At 39.0% G+C, this 14,059-nt stretch overlaps 1 protein-coding gene across 13 annotated transcripts in view; it reads left to right on the plus strand.

Moving 5' to 3' along the window:
* Nucleotides 1-14,059, plus strand: part of Ptprk (protein tyrosine phosphatase receptor type K) — a 549,613-nt gene that overhangs the window by 184,803 nt on the left and 350,751 nt on the right. For all 13 annotated transcript variants that reach the window (XM_057751267.1, XM_057751275.1, XM_057751167.1 and 10 more), the window contains exon 3: nt 10,204-10,475. In XM_057751267.1, coding sequence (XP_057607250.1) covers nt 10,204-10,475 — 272 coding nt within the window. The remainder of the gene's footprint in view (nt 1-10,203; nt 10,476-14,059) is intronic.

Here is a 14,059-nt window from a genome sequence, read left to right on the forward strand (position 1 = left end):
CACTATTTTATTGAAATAGGGTCTCTTCCACAAATTTGGCTTGGCTTCAAGATTACATATGTATGCACCCCTGTCCCCCACCCACAGCACTAGGGTTGGAGAGATGCACGACCACACCTGTCTTCTGTGTGAGTGCTCTGAATCTTAAGTCAGGCCCTCATACTTGCAAAGTAAGCCCTTTCTCTACTGACTGGGCCATCTCCTTAGCTCTCCTTCCAGGGAAAATATGTACATCAATCTCAAAGCCTCTTCATCCAAGTGGCTAGCATTTGAGGTCATGATGCTGGTCTCTTTTGCTTTTGGATTTATTGGGGCCTTAGTTCTCTTCTCCCTGTTCACATGGCTCATGGAGCCGCTGTGGAGAGAGGGTAGCACAGCCTGATGTTACCCCCTTTGTCTTCAAAGAGCTCCCAGGCTAGAATGTAAGGATGTTTTTGCTTCATCTTCTCCAGTTTGCATTCCCTTTAGTTCTCTGTACTCAACCTTTCATTTCCTCTCGTTTGTTCTCTCTTTCCCTTTAGCCTGTGTTCGCCTTCTAGAATGGGACTGTCGGCCTAAGCAAGTGAACCCAATATTGTTTGGACAAACTTTGCAAAGACAAAAGTTAAAAAAGTTTCAGTTTAATGTTCCCATTTCTGTAATCTTCACTATGATACAGCCCTTTTATTCCCTTTTATTAAGGAATATGAGACATGATTGAGAGGTCGATGAGGGGGTGGCTCGGCCTGTTTATTTGGCTGTATGATCTGTCAGAGCCTAAGTTATTGTTGTATCCCCCTCTCCCCGTGTTGGTGGGGTGCCAGTGCATGTATGTGTCTTTACATGTGTGTGGTGCATGTATTTGCCCTTGTACGCATTTGGAGACCAGAAAGTGACATCAGACACTCTCCTCCATTGCTCTTCACCGCACCCCTTGAGGTAGGTTCTCTCCTTTGAACCCAGAGCTTTCTGATGTGGCTGGGCCAGTTTAGCTCTCCACTCTGATGCATGAATCTACAATCTCTGCTCTCCTAGGTTGGGATGATGTGCCACAGCTGGTTCTGGAGATCTGCATTTCTGTCCTATACTAGCTTCTGAGTCCCAGAACTTGAATTCTTAGCATCTTCAGAAAGAAGAATTTGTTTTCATTAGGACAGTGGTGGAAACAAATGCTGTTACTCCCTGCCTCTTTATGTATTGCGTTCCAGTATAATTAACAACTTTTCTTTCTTTTGTTAAGAAGGAAAAAATTTGTGATCCTCCTGCCTCTGTCTCCTTCAGCAAATCTTACTAGCGCGCACCACAAAAATAAATAAATAAATAAATAAATAAATAAATAAATAAAAGAAGGAAGAAACTTCTTTGTCTGCTTGGTTGACATGGCTTGTGTAACCTCATTATTCTTACGTCTGATAACTCAGGTATCAAACTAGGTTGTTCTGATTGATCATTACCCGGTCAGTTGCCAGAGACCACGGGATAAGTGACCCTCCTTCCTTTGTGCCTTCTATTCTGGTTTCAGTGAAAAGGCAAGCAGGGATTGCAGATCTGTCTGCGGGACAAAGGCTCTCCTGCGTTTTAGGTAATGCACTGTAATTATTCCCTCTCAAGTTGCTTTTCATGTTAGCAGCAGCCTCTCCAAATATCTCAGTAGTGTAATATGAAAGCGGTGCCAGTTGAAGGGCCAATGGAGAGAGGCAGGGTCGTGGAGACAGGAGAAGTCTTAGAACAGGCCTTTCTAAATTTCAGTGAAACCTTTACCACTGGTGTGTGTGTTTTTCTGAGAACAGGGTAAGAGGGGTATCCTAATTTCGTACAAGATTTCAGGGGAGCAAAGATGGAAGGGAAAAGGGGCAGTACAGAGAAGAAAGCTGGCAGGGAGCCCTTGTAGGCTGGGATCAGAGTACAGGATGGTGGAGGGAAGGACCAAGAAAAACAGAAAGAGATGGGACAGAAGGTTGGCAGGGGGTACGAGAGGACAGGGCTGTGAGGGGAAGGACTGAGAAAGGCAGTGATAAGTGGCAGGGGTTTGAAGTTTACAAGTGTTCACTGTTTAACACTGTCATCCCAATTCTAACCTTTGAAAAATGCTCTTTTCACACATTTCTGGTTTAATTCTTCATACTGTGTGATACAGAAGGGAATGAATATGTGCAAAGCAAACATTCTTATTCTCTCAGCCCACTAGCAGGAGCCTGCATCCTCTGTTCCCCTACCAGCCTCCGGGTGAGGAGCTTCCAAGACAAGGGGATTAAGGCAGAGAAAGGTTAAATTATTTGCACAGGATGAAAAGCTGACTGGTTTGCATAAAGTACAGAAAACTGAAGTCCTCTTAAGAGAGGAAAGTGGGTGATGTGATTACCCACTTAAGTTAGTAAGCCCGTGACCTGTGACCAGAACCACTTCAGTAATCATGGAACTTTGGTCTTCTATGCCATGCAGATGAACAAGAAAATTTTATGGTCAAGGGGCCAAGTGCTTGTTTTTTTTCTTCTTTCTTTTTCTTTTTTCCTTTTTCTTTCAAAAGGTATGGTAGGGAGATTAAATTATAGCACAATTGTAGGCCCAGTCTTGAGTTTTAGCATGTACCAGATAAGTTCTATGGGAAATAGACTCCCAAGAAGGGAAAACACTCTGATCAAGTTTAGGCTGCCGCTTGTTGTTTTGTCCCAACTTTTCCTAGAGCTTTGCAATCAGATAAGCAAATCAGTTAGGTTCATCAAGAGACACAGGAAGTGAGGGATTTAACACAACCTCGAATGTTAGCAGGACACTTAGAAGGAACTAGTGTCTCATCAGACTTAGGAAGGCTGCATCTAATGGGTGATATTTTACCCAAAACTTAGTGATGAAGAAACAAACCAGTCAAAAGACTAAATTCTGAGCCAAGGAAAAATCAGCTTGGAAAGAGTGAGGCCTGCACCATGCTAGGGTTTTTCTTCAGATCAGAAGGAAGCCCTTTGTATCTGGAGACTCTTAAAGTTAAGGGGACAAAGAGCTAGAGAGAATAGATGTAGGCCATGTTAAAGCCAGTGATGAAAGAGGTTGGATTTCATTCTTATTGTAACATGAGGAGAAGTTAGTTGTAAGTTTGGAAAGAAAAAGTCTGTGTGCCTGTCAAAAACATTGTAGGGCTGCTAGCAGGGAAATCATGATGCCCCTTATCATACCACTGTAGTTGGTTGTTGTCTCTAGGATCAGAGCCTGGTGAAGGTCGTGAGTGCACAGCTAAGTCAGGAGGGTTGAGGAACGAGCTTGAAGAAGGCCATCGGACTTGCTGGTGAAGTTGATGATGAAATTAGGGGCAAGTGGAAAATTGGTGTCTCATAGCAGAGCAGAGCAGAAAGAGCTAGGTGGGGAAAACTTTAGTGAATGCTGGGAGAAAGCAGGATGGAGAGACAAGGCTAGAGTCAGAGAAAAGCCATGGAGTCGCCCGAGACAGACACTGGTTGGAATCTTGCCTTTAAGATGGCTCAGTGGGTAAAGGCGCTTACCTCACAACTGACCACCTTTACAGACATTCCATATCAGGCAAAAGCTATACGCTGGCTCATCTGGTCTACACTTTTAATAGGTCTAAAAAGAAGGAAAAAAATCCCATGAACCTACTCTCAGTAATCTTTCTTTTCTCTTTGGATATAAAGAGATGTAGTATAAGAGGGGTAGATGTGTTTGTGTGTGTGTCCGTCCATCTTTTGCTCTTTTCTGTCCCTCTGGTGGAAGTTAAAACACCCTTTGTTCATTCAAGTACAGAACTACAGTCACATTTAGCTTGTTTGATTTTTAATCTCCAGACACCCACCTCTCTGGTTAAAAGTTCTAGTTTTTAAGTTTTCTTTCTGGACCATATTGACTGAATGAACGTGTATAGACTCAATATATCGGCAAAGGTGTTCTCACAGGAAGAAGAAAGAACTGTACGTGTATTTAAAGATACTGGTTCTGTGTCTATGGCTGATGAATCCCTCTTTAAGACTCACAAACCCTTACAGGATACTTATGAGGTCAAATGATTTTTCCATGATCACTAATTCGTTTTTCGTTTCTCTCATTTTCTCATATATATAGGCATATTGAGTGAAGATGTAAAAATAAGGATCTGGCTTTTATTACATTAAACATTACCATTTGAAAAAAGTAAAAACAATGCCTGTTCTCTTTAATAAGATAGGGTTACTTTTTGTAAAAACTATGGGGTATGGTTGCTAAACAATTTAGTAATTATTTTATGAGTTTTATTTTATTTATTTTTTTGCCTGGTTGGTTTGTTTGAAGACTTAACTCAGTAGAAGAGTGCCTACCTATAAATTCCAAGGCCAAGGGTATAACTTTCAGCATCATCAAAGCAAAGCAGGGCAAACACATCAGTTCTCAGTCTTCATTTCCTGTATGGCCAGTGTTGACAGAACTTAAGACTTGGTGTACTGTTTGTATGTTGATAATTGGTTAATTAAATTGTGCATATGTGTATGTGTGTGATGTGTGAGTGCAGGCCAGGCGAAAACTTGGTTGAGTTTGTTTTTCCCTTCCACCTTTATTATTCTGAAAATGGAACCCAGGTCAGTTGTGTGGTAAGATCCTTTACCCACTGAACCATCTTGCTGGCCCACTGACATCAGTATATTTATAGTGTAAAGGCATTCTGAAGCTAAAATATTCTAAATAAAGCAGAGCTTTTTTAGATAGCCATGTTAAGGGTGACTCTAACAAAACTCTTAGGTTCACACCTCCAAACCTTTTTCTAGTCCATTGAATTATTCTTTCTCAAAACTACTTAAATTAATTCCAATTGCAGGTTTGTTTTTGTTGTTTTTATAGTCTCGGGCATGTGTTGTTGGTGGACTACCTCATCAGTCAATAAATCATCAAAATAATCAATCATAAATATTCCTTCAAAACATTTAAATGCGTAGCATATACACACATATATTTGTTGGATTTGTAATTGTCATTAGTTCATTTTATTGCTTCAGAATTCTAAAGTCATGCTTTTTATTTCTCCTACGGTACATTTCTGTTTCATAGTTAGCATGGTGCCTTCATTAGGAAAGGACACAACAAGTCTTCTGGTGTTAGGAAAGCACCCCTTTCCTGCTTGAAAAGGCTTCTGTTCTTTTTCTCTTGTGGAGACCACAGAGCTGTTGTGAATAAAAGTCATACAGTCACTCGGTGAACTTCCTGCCAAAACTATGTCCTGGTTACTGCCTGTGCTGTCCCTCCTGGCTGGTGACACTTCACTGTGACATTTCGTAGGCCCTGCATCTCACAGTCTTTTGCACAAGGAGTGTTCCTTGCTTTTCTCGCAGCTGTGCCCCCACTCCAGCCTAAACAGTTCAGGAAATGTCTCCAGCAGCCAGCCAAACTTTCTTTAAGAAGAGCTACCAGAGAGCCACCCCATCCTCACCCTCTTCCACACTGGTGTCTTCAGGGGCACTAGGTTTTCTTAAGCTTCTCTTTACATCATTTTTAACAATCTTCCCTTCTCGCGCTTCAAGTTTCTCTACTTTTGTGTTAAACTCACAATGAGGCTTCAGTGTTAGGATCAATGCCTACATCCGTCATGCAAGAGAACACGACTCTCTTTTCTTTCATGAAATACATCTGTGTGTCAGTGTGCATATGTGTGCGGGTGTGCATATGCAAATGCACACATGTCAATCAGAGCGCAGCTTGGAGCAGCCAGTCTTCTCTTCCCACCATATGTGTTCCGAGATTGACTCAGTTCATAAGGCGTGGCAGTAAGCACCTTTACTTCCTGTTCTCTTGCTGGTCCTTGGGATTGTTCGTTGTCTTGAACAGGATGGCCCTTACAAAGGATCCCCATGACACTTATCTAAAATTGGGGTAAAGACAGCATATGATGAAGCACCCGAATCAAAAATTCAAACTAGGAACCTGTTCTGGGGAAGAAACTATTGTTTTGTGTGAAGGAATATCTTGGTAGGCCTGTCAGATCGGGGAATGTGATTTGTCAAGGGAGTAAGAGTTAAAGGGATCTAGGCATTTTGAATCAACAGCAGGAAAAGCCATGGCTTCTAAGTTTATCTCTTAATTTGTAAGACATCTTAAGTATTTTGAATAACCAGCTTAGTGAAATACTATGTTAGCATGCCAAAGTCTAAAAATTATATATTGTTGCATATATGCACAGGGGAATTTTGAGGAATGCACGGGGATTTGTGTCTTTCCTATCAGTATGATAATCTAAAGTAGTGTTAACCCTAGGAGTGTAACTTAAAGATAAAAGGTTATTGCTGTAATATGTCCACGACACTTTGCATGTATGTATTAGACGATGGTGTTTTTGAATAAAAGAATTTTTTCCCCCTTTGGCAATGATGACTTTTTAAAAGGCCAATGCCTTGCATCAAATATTTATTATTCTTCAATTACAGATAATGGTATTTATGCATCCTTTTAAGAGATTCATAACATGTTCAGAAGCAAAAATGTCAAGGCAGTTTCTGCCTCCTGATAATGCACTCAGCATTTGTCTCCAAGTCCTTTATTTTTCCAGTCTCAATGTTCATGTGTATAATTAAATGCATGTGCAAGAAGATATTTATAAATGTGTTCCTATTGCTTCAATATAAAATGATACCAAAGCTATAAAGCGTTGTTCCCATTGCAGCATTATTGAAGAGTGAGGTTCTGGGAATGTGTTTGAATTATGAGGAACTTTGACATACTCAGCAGACTGGTTCACTAATATTCTTGTTGTTGAGTAGCTTATTAGAAGGTAGGGGCTGCTTGAATTAGGGGCTTGTTGAGAGTGTTACCTTGTTCATGTATCTTGTCAATAACTCTTCTGTATGCCTCCTACCATAGCTTCTGACACCTAGTGACCATGGAATGAAACCTTTGAAACCATCAGCCAAAATAAATCTTATCTTTCTTTAGCTGATTTTCATAGGTATTTTGACACAGTGATGGAAAGATGTAATAATTTATAACCTCCATATTTTCACCTACTATATTATGAATATCTACCATGAAATGTTTAGATGATATTTTAATGGCTCCTTCATTGTTCATCAAACTTTTAATAAAGGTTCATCCATACCTTTATTAGTTATATATTATTGAATATTTATATTCTTTTTATTTTCTCCATTTTAATCAATATAATGAAATGAGTTTTCAGTTGTGTCTTTGTTAATTCACACACAACATTTTCTATTGCACTTTATCAATTTTGCATTGCCACACTAGAGTGCTTATGTCTCTTTCAAGCTTTTGTTTCTTACTGGAAAATTGTTCTCCAGAAAGTTGCACTAAAAAATTAAGCAAGCACATAAATTTAAGCATTTTTCTTTGGGTGAGGCATTGGAGAACCCTTTGCTGAAGTGACTATGGAAAATATTAACCCCACATCAAAGAAGTTACCTTTAATGAAATACACCACATCTGTGTGACTTGCCATCACTAAACCTTCAGATAGCTAAGCCTCTATCAAATACCACTGAACATTTACTTGAAATCTGAGGGAACCAGAATAACACTAAACGAGCCTTGATTTTTTAACATCAAGAATGGGCTGTGTGCATGTGTAAAATCTACAAACTTTATGTATAGATGGCCAGTTGTTCTCAGAGATTGTATAAGTAATCTTTAGAAGCTGATAAGAACTCAGTATTGGCTACATGTAAGTGGAGGTCTCTGTCCCAGCTGTAGCTACACTGGAGCCAGCTGTTTAAATTGCCACTGTATCAAGTGGGTAGACAGGGCTTTCAGTTGTTCCTATTGCTTCTTCCTTTACAGAACTACTCAGTAAGTACATTATTAATGCCCAGACCTCAGCCCAGGGAGCCAGGCAGGGTTCTGTGTAAATAAGACTATTTTTTTCCCGATCATTCCATAGAAGTGAGTTATCAACACTAATTTTCTTTTTTATTTAACCCGTGTTGAGTGGTACTAAAATGCTGAAATAGTTAGGGTACGCTTTTATTTCATGCCTTTCGTCTCCCTAATGATCGGATTGGTAAGGACTAATGATGACGAGATTGTGTTCATTCCATTTCTTTAATAAGAAAATGGTTGTAGCTTAAAATGCAAATGGCTGAAAATTGCTAAGTGGTCTTAATGGTAAATATAATGCACATTTAAAATGTGACACAAAGCATATTTTACTCCAAACTTTATTTTATGATAAAAGAAAATTACTATTAGGAAGTTTAATAAGTCTTTTAGCTGTACACTTTAAAGCTGCTAGTCAGGAGCTAAATTTGTAAAAATCAATGCATAATTTCCTTATAAAATGTTATACCAGTGGAGAAGCAGGTCACAGAAAGAGGTCAACAATGCTGGAAAATCTGTTATAGGAGCTCAGGTCTGGTCATGGTTAAGACCAGAAAGTAGTCACGATGCAAATTGATAATTTGGAAAGACATTTTGATGAAGTAGTTATTGGTGTTAAGTATGTGAGAATAGCCATGAATCATGAATAAAAGCATTCCTTTTCTGTAAATTAGGTTAGGATCCAGGATATCCTGTTTTTTTTTCTCTTTTTTTCCCTTTTTGGTAAATGTTTATTCAGAATACACAGATGATTTATTTTATTAATGTGCTGTCCATGAGAATCAAGTTAAAATGTAATTCCAGTTTATGAGAGAAGATTGAGGACTGGGAACCACAAGTAAACAATAGCAGGAATTACTATTAATATAGTATGTGTGTTCTCTGCTGGACTGGACCGAAGGGTTGGGTAAAATCATCATAAAAGCTTGGGATCACAAAGGTCCACTCTAGTGGGAACTGTCCAGATTGGAAATGAGATTTCTTCTGTAGTTGAAGCCTTGCTTTATGGATTGGTTTGAACTCCATTTGTAGATTAATTGAGATAGGTAGACCAGTAGTCATTGAGCTTTTAGTATGCCATTAGTACAAGTTATTAAGTGTCGGAACAGACTACAGAAGGTTAATTCTCCATTTCTGGAAGAGAGCGCTATGTGTAGTGTAAGAACCCTTGTAAAAGTCAGCTCTGTAACATGAAACTTACTATATTGCGGTTAAAATTATATCCTGGGAGAAATTGATTTATGGTAAAATTTGGTTCTAATTTTAAGTGTGACAAATTGATATCTTTACATATTTTTGTGATTTATGTATTTATTAAATTTTTTTTTCTTTTCCTGAGAACACAGGCTGTCTTTTTGGAGAACTGCTTGCATTAATTTAGGTGCCCAGTGTCAACATCCAGCTGTTTTAGTTAGTGACTGTGTGACCTTTGTAAGTGTCAAAAGGTCAGTGTCAGTGCTCTGAAGGTAGGACTCCGTCATTTGCATCGCTACGATCAAAATGAATGATTAGTTACTTAGTCAAAGTGACTTCATGCTTGCTTTTACTCAGCTTTAGAACACAGTGTTCAGCGCAGACTGGGTCAGTAGTCGTCTTAATGGGCTGACAGTGTAGTGAATAATATCTCATTGCATCAACTATGTATCAGAATCAGCTTGAGAAAAGTTGGTCAATAGAGTCGGCATGATGGCTCAGTGGGTTTGAAACCTGAGTTCGGTTCCTCAGTCCCATATACCGGAAGGGGAATACTGACTCCCTCAAGTGCTTTCTGACTTCAGCCATGTGTCCTGGCATACAAGTGCCACATGTGCCTACACACACACATACATACGTACGTACATACATACATACATACATACGCACGCACCTATGCATGCAGGCATGTGTAAAAAAGGGTAGAAAGAAAGAAAAGTTGAGCATTAACCCACATACTCACTTGGCAGAGTATTCCTACTCTATGATTTGATGTTCTCAGTAGTTAGTAACTGACAAAAGGCATATGACTTGAATAAACAAAAATATTGGTATTTGAAGTGCAAAGTTCATCCACTTCCTGTAGTTTTCCCCCTGCATCAATATTTTTGTTGAGGGAGAAAGAAGAAGACATTACTTCCTTTGCATATGAGATCAATAAAATTAGGTTGTTTTTCAACAGCTTGAAATTTGGTAGTATGGCAGAAGTTTAGAGGGAGATTCGAACAAGAATCAGGCTTTGCCTGGTCTACTGAATGACCTTGAGTCAGTGTCAATGCCTTAGTTTTCCATTTGTAAAACAGGGTTGATTCCAAGTTGTAGAAATGAATCAATTTGTGCATCTAGTTTGTGCGATGTTAGTAAAGAATGGATTCTCACAGTATTATTACTTTTTATGGGGTAGTATTTGGCTTATCTCTTTTCTTAGCACTGCTATTTGTAATGTCGTTTCAGGTTCCTATATGGTTGTGGACTCCTCAAATCATGATCCTGGAGAAAAAGCCCGACTTCAGCTGCCTACCATGAAGGAGAATGACACTCACTGCATTGACTTCAGTTACCTGCTATACAGCCAAAAAGGCTTGAACCCTGGCACTTTGAACATCCTGGTTCGGGTGAATAAAGGACCACTTGCTAATCCAATCTGGAATGTGACTGGATTCACTGGTCGAGACTGGCTTCGGGCTGAGCTGGCAGTGAGCACCTTTTGGCCCAATGAATACCAGGTAATCCTGTGAGATTTTCTGTTGTGTGCTTTCTTGTGTCAGGTCTCGCTGTAGATGGGAAATACAGATATAAATACTCGTCCTGCAATAGTAGGGCTGCTCCCCCTAGTTTCCTAGCTCCTCATTCTTGAGGAGGAGTTTGGATACATTGGCACGGAACCTTTTAACTAGAGATAGTATTTTCACGCATAGAAAAGCAGCCGTTCAGCCCACAATTCCTTGTCTGCTTGACAAAGGGCTCCTTATTTCTCATTCTGATACACATTTCTATGTCTCTGTGCAGGAAGCAATAGTTTTTTGTTTTTCCATTAGACTGCAATATTCTGACTGGATTGGCTTCCTGATTTCTTGAAAATAACATGCGGGAGAGAAACAGAAGATAGAATTGTGTAAAATGTGTTATCTTGAGGTGGCGACAGGCTTACTATTTTTCTTAACAAAATGCAATATTTAAAACAAGCAAACAAGAAGAACAGGCTGTCAATAAAAATCTTTGAATGATTTTTCTTGGAATGCTTCTCTGATTATCAGGAAAAGACACAGTGAATACTGTCAATTCCCACTTTAGGGTTCTGTGGCTGAGTTTATATGGTTTAACATTGAAGTTCGTGTACCAGCTTGAAGACTCCTTCAGTCACACAGGCTGTAAGGCTTACGGCCTAGAAATGCATGATCTTTTGTAAGAATGCAGAGCTTGTGTTAGACTTGAGGGCTAACCCTTTTAGAAGACTCACCTCTTTTTGATTTATTATAGAGCTAATGGAAGGTCATTTATACACGAGTATATTCCACAACAGTCAGTAGCATATACGTCAATCAACATTTCACTCATGTATTTCAAAAGTGAATCCTTTACTTATGGTTGTTACTCATTAACTACAAAAAAAAAAAAAAAAAAAAAAAAAAAAAAAAAAAAAACCAAAACAAATAGTGCATTCTCTCTCTCTCTCTCTTTTTTTTTTTTTTTTTTGTATTGATTTTTCGAGTTTTACCACTGCCCGGGTATGGTAAAAAATAAGGTTCTCATTTTCACATTATGTGTCTGGTGAAAATTCAGCGCATTTCATTAGGCACTAGGGGGCTTCCATTATTCCCGAACAGGAAAATGTTCCACTTTACTATGATAGGAAAGACATATTTTTTGTTGCTGTTGTTTGTTTGTTTGTTTTGTTTTATTTGTAAAGGACCTACAGCATCCTACAGATTGCATATGTAAGTGGGTGGGGTGTGTACATGTGTGTGCACATATGTGTGCTTGCTTGTGCATGTGTGTCAAGCTACTGTTAGAGCAGTGATGGTTAGCCAGTAGCCTTGTCTGTGACTTGAGTATCTTGGTGACTGTCGTCACTAGATCTTCTTATTATACTATAGTATACTGATTTCATGGGTATCTGTCATGGAGCTCAGTGTAGCACTAGGAAGATAGCGAGGTCTGATGCAGTCAAAGGAAAATGCCAGCAGATCCAGCCGTCACAGCACACACTGAATCCCCAGACAACATGGACATCTAACAGAAGTGTACAGATGTGAGATCCCAAGTCAAGCTCTGTAGCTATTTGCTATTTTTTACCCATGTAAGTCGTTCTTCAAGGGATAAGAGTGCTATTTTTCTTCCTTTGGATAAACATGACTGATAGCATATCAATGGCATGTTTTTCCCTATTACTAAGAATTTATATTAAAGACTTTCTTTTTTTTTTTTTTTTTTTTTAAAGAAACACATGACTCATGGATAGTAATAGAACTTTGTCTTTTTTTTTTTCCCCCTCTGCGTAGCACTGCTGTCCTGGAATTCACTCTGTAGATCAGACTGGCCTCAAACTCACAGAGATCCCCTTGTCTCTGCCTTCCAAGTGCTTGTATTGAAGGTGTGTGCCGCCACACCTGGTTCCCTGTGGTAGATTTAAACCAGCTATACAAAAGTACCTGTTGTGAGTTTCAGTATGCCTGTGAGATATTCTTAGAGATGTCACCAGAGGAAAAAATAACTAAATATGTAGAACAATGGGCAAAGTCTCATTGTAATTTTTTAAGGAATTATTTTGCCTCCATCATTCTTCTTTACCCTCTAAAAATCAAGCAATAAAAGAAAATAACAGAAGTTTTTAGTTATGTGCCCAACTCTCAAGAAAGTATTTGCTTGGTCTTTTAATCATTTTGGTCATGTAGATAACTAGTTGTACCCATGAAATATTTTGATAGGTGACTTAGCTCTTCATAGTCTCTGTTTCAGGAGACACCATTTGCTGGAAGTACCGGTTATCAGAGGCCAGTTGTGAGATTTCTCTCGGAGAAATTTGGATGACAGATTTGGTTCTTCTGTAGGAAATAGACAGCCTCATTGTGATGCGGAGGCACTTGCTAGTATCCAGCTCTTGTCTTAATAGCTCCTTCAGGTTATTCTAGCATTCAGGAACCTGGTCTCCGAGGATTATCTTCTAAATTCAAGGTCAGCCGGGCTATAGTTTGAATCTTAGGAAAAAGGAAGGAAGGGAGGGAGGGAGAGAAGGAGGGAGGAAGGAAGGAAGAAAGGAAGAAAGGAAGGAAGGAAGAAAAAAAAGAAGAAAGGAAGGAAAGAAAGAAGGAAGGAAACCATAGAAAATATCCATGTCTTTTCAAGCAATAGCTTAAGATTTCAGAACGTTGTTTCATATTGAAAAAATAAAAATATTTTTAGAAAAAAAGTAAAAAAGAAAACCTTTTTTGCTAGAGAAAAGTACTAATAACATACGATTGCCTAAATCATCAAATGATTTAGCTGAGACCCCCCAAATGCATCAATTAAAAAAAAAAGGAAATTTGACTTGCAGGGAAAAATTATCTTCAGGTTGTGGGCAAATTGTATCATCAAAGTGACCCATTGGATTGTGTTGCCTGGTATTTCATTCTTTAATCTTATTTTAAGCAGAGCTTATATAAAACTCTGTTTGTCCTGCCCATCGTTCCTCTCCATGGCTGGTCCATCTTGTGAATGGATATGAATACTGGCTACGAATGCCATGACAGATTGTGTTTGCTTTCTAGCCACGTTAAGCAAAAGAATGCCTTGAGTACACACTTCCCATTGTTGAGAAGAAGAAGCAGGTGTAAATTTTATTTTTGGCAATGATCACAGTAGCATAGTACTGTGTAAGGAACTGGTATGCATCTGTCTTCAGGACAATAATTGTCTTTAGCCTAGGACACAGGTAGAAATGGTCACATGAGATTTGTCTTATGTGTCATGGTAGAAAGTTGCTGTGGTATATTCTAGGCTGCAAGGCAGTGCTGCAGATTCTTAAGGTGTTTGCTAACTAAATAACAAACAAACCTTACATAAAGTCCTTTGGAAATATAATCTCTGGTTACATTACATTATAAGTAAGGATCTGCACATCTCTAAGAGAGTAATATTCTTTATTCCCGATATCCGACCTGTCTTCTGTGCAAGGATGGAGTTCCGCTTTGGTATTAAGCACATTATTTTCCTATTGACCAGTGAGATTGTTACTAAATGAGGCAGACAGATGATGTACATAACTTGCAAAACTGTTAGCGGAGACCTAATCTGTTGCTTTCCATTAACTGGGTGCACATCATTAATC

Source organism: Chionomys nivalis, chromosome 2 (assembly GCF_950005125.1).
Source record: "Chionomys nivalis chromosome 2, mChiNiv1.1, whole genome shotgun sequence".
NCBI classification, from domain to species: Eukaryota; Metazoa; Chordata; class Mammalia; order Rodentia; family Cricetidae; genus Chionomys; species Chionomys nivalis.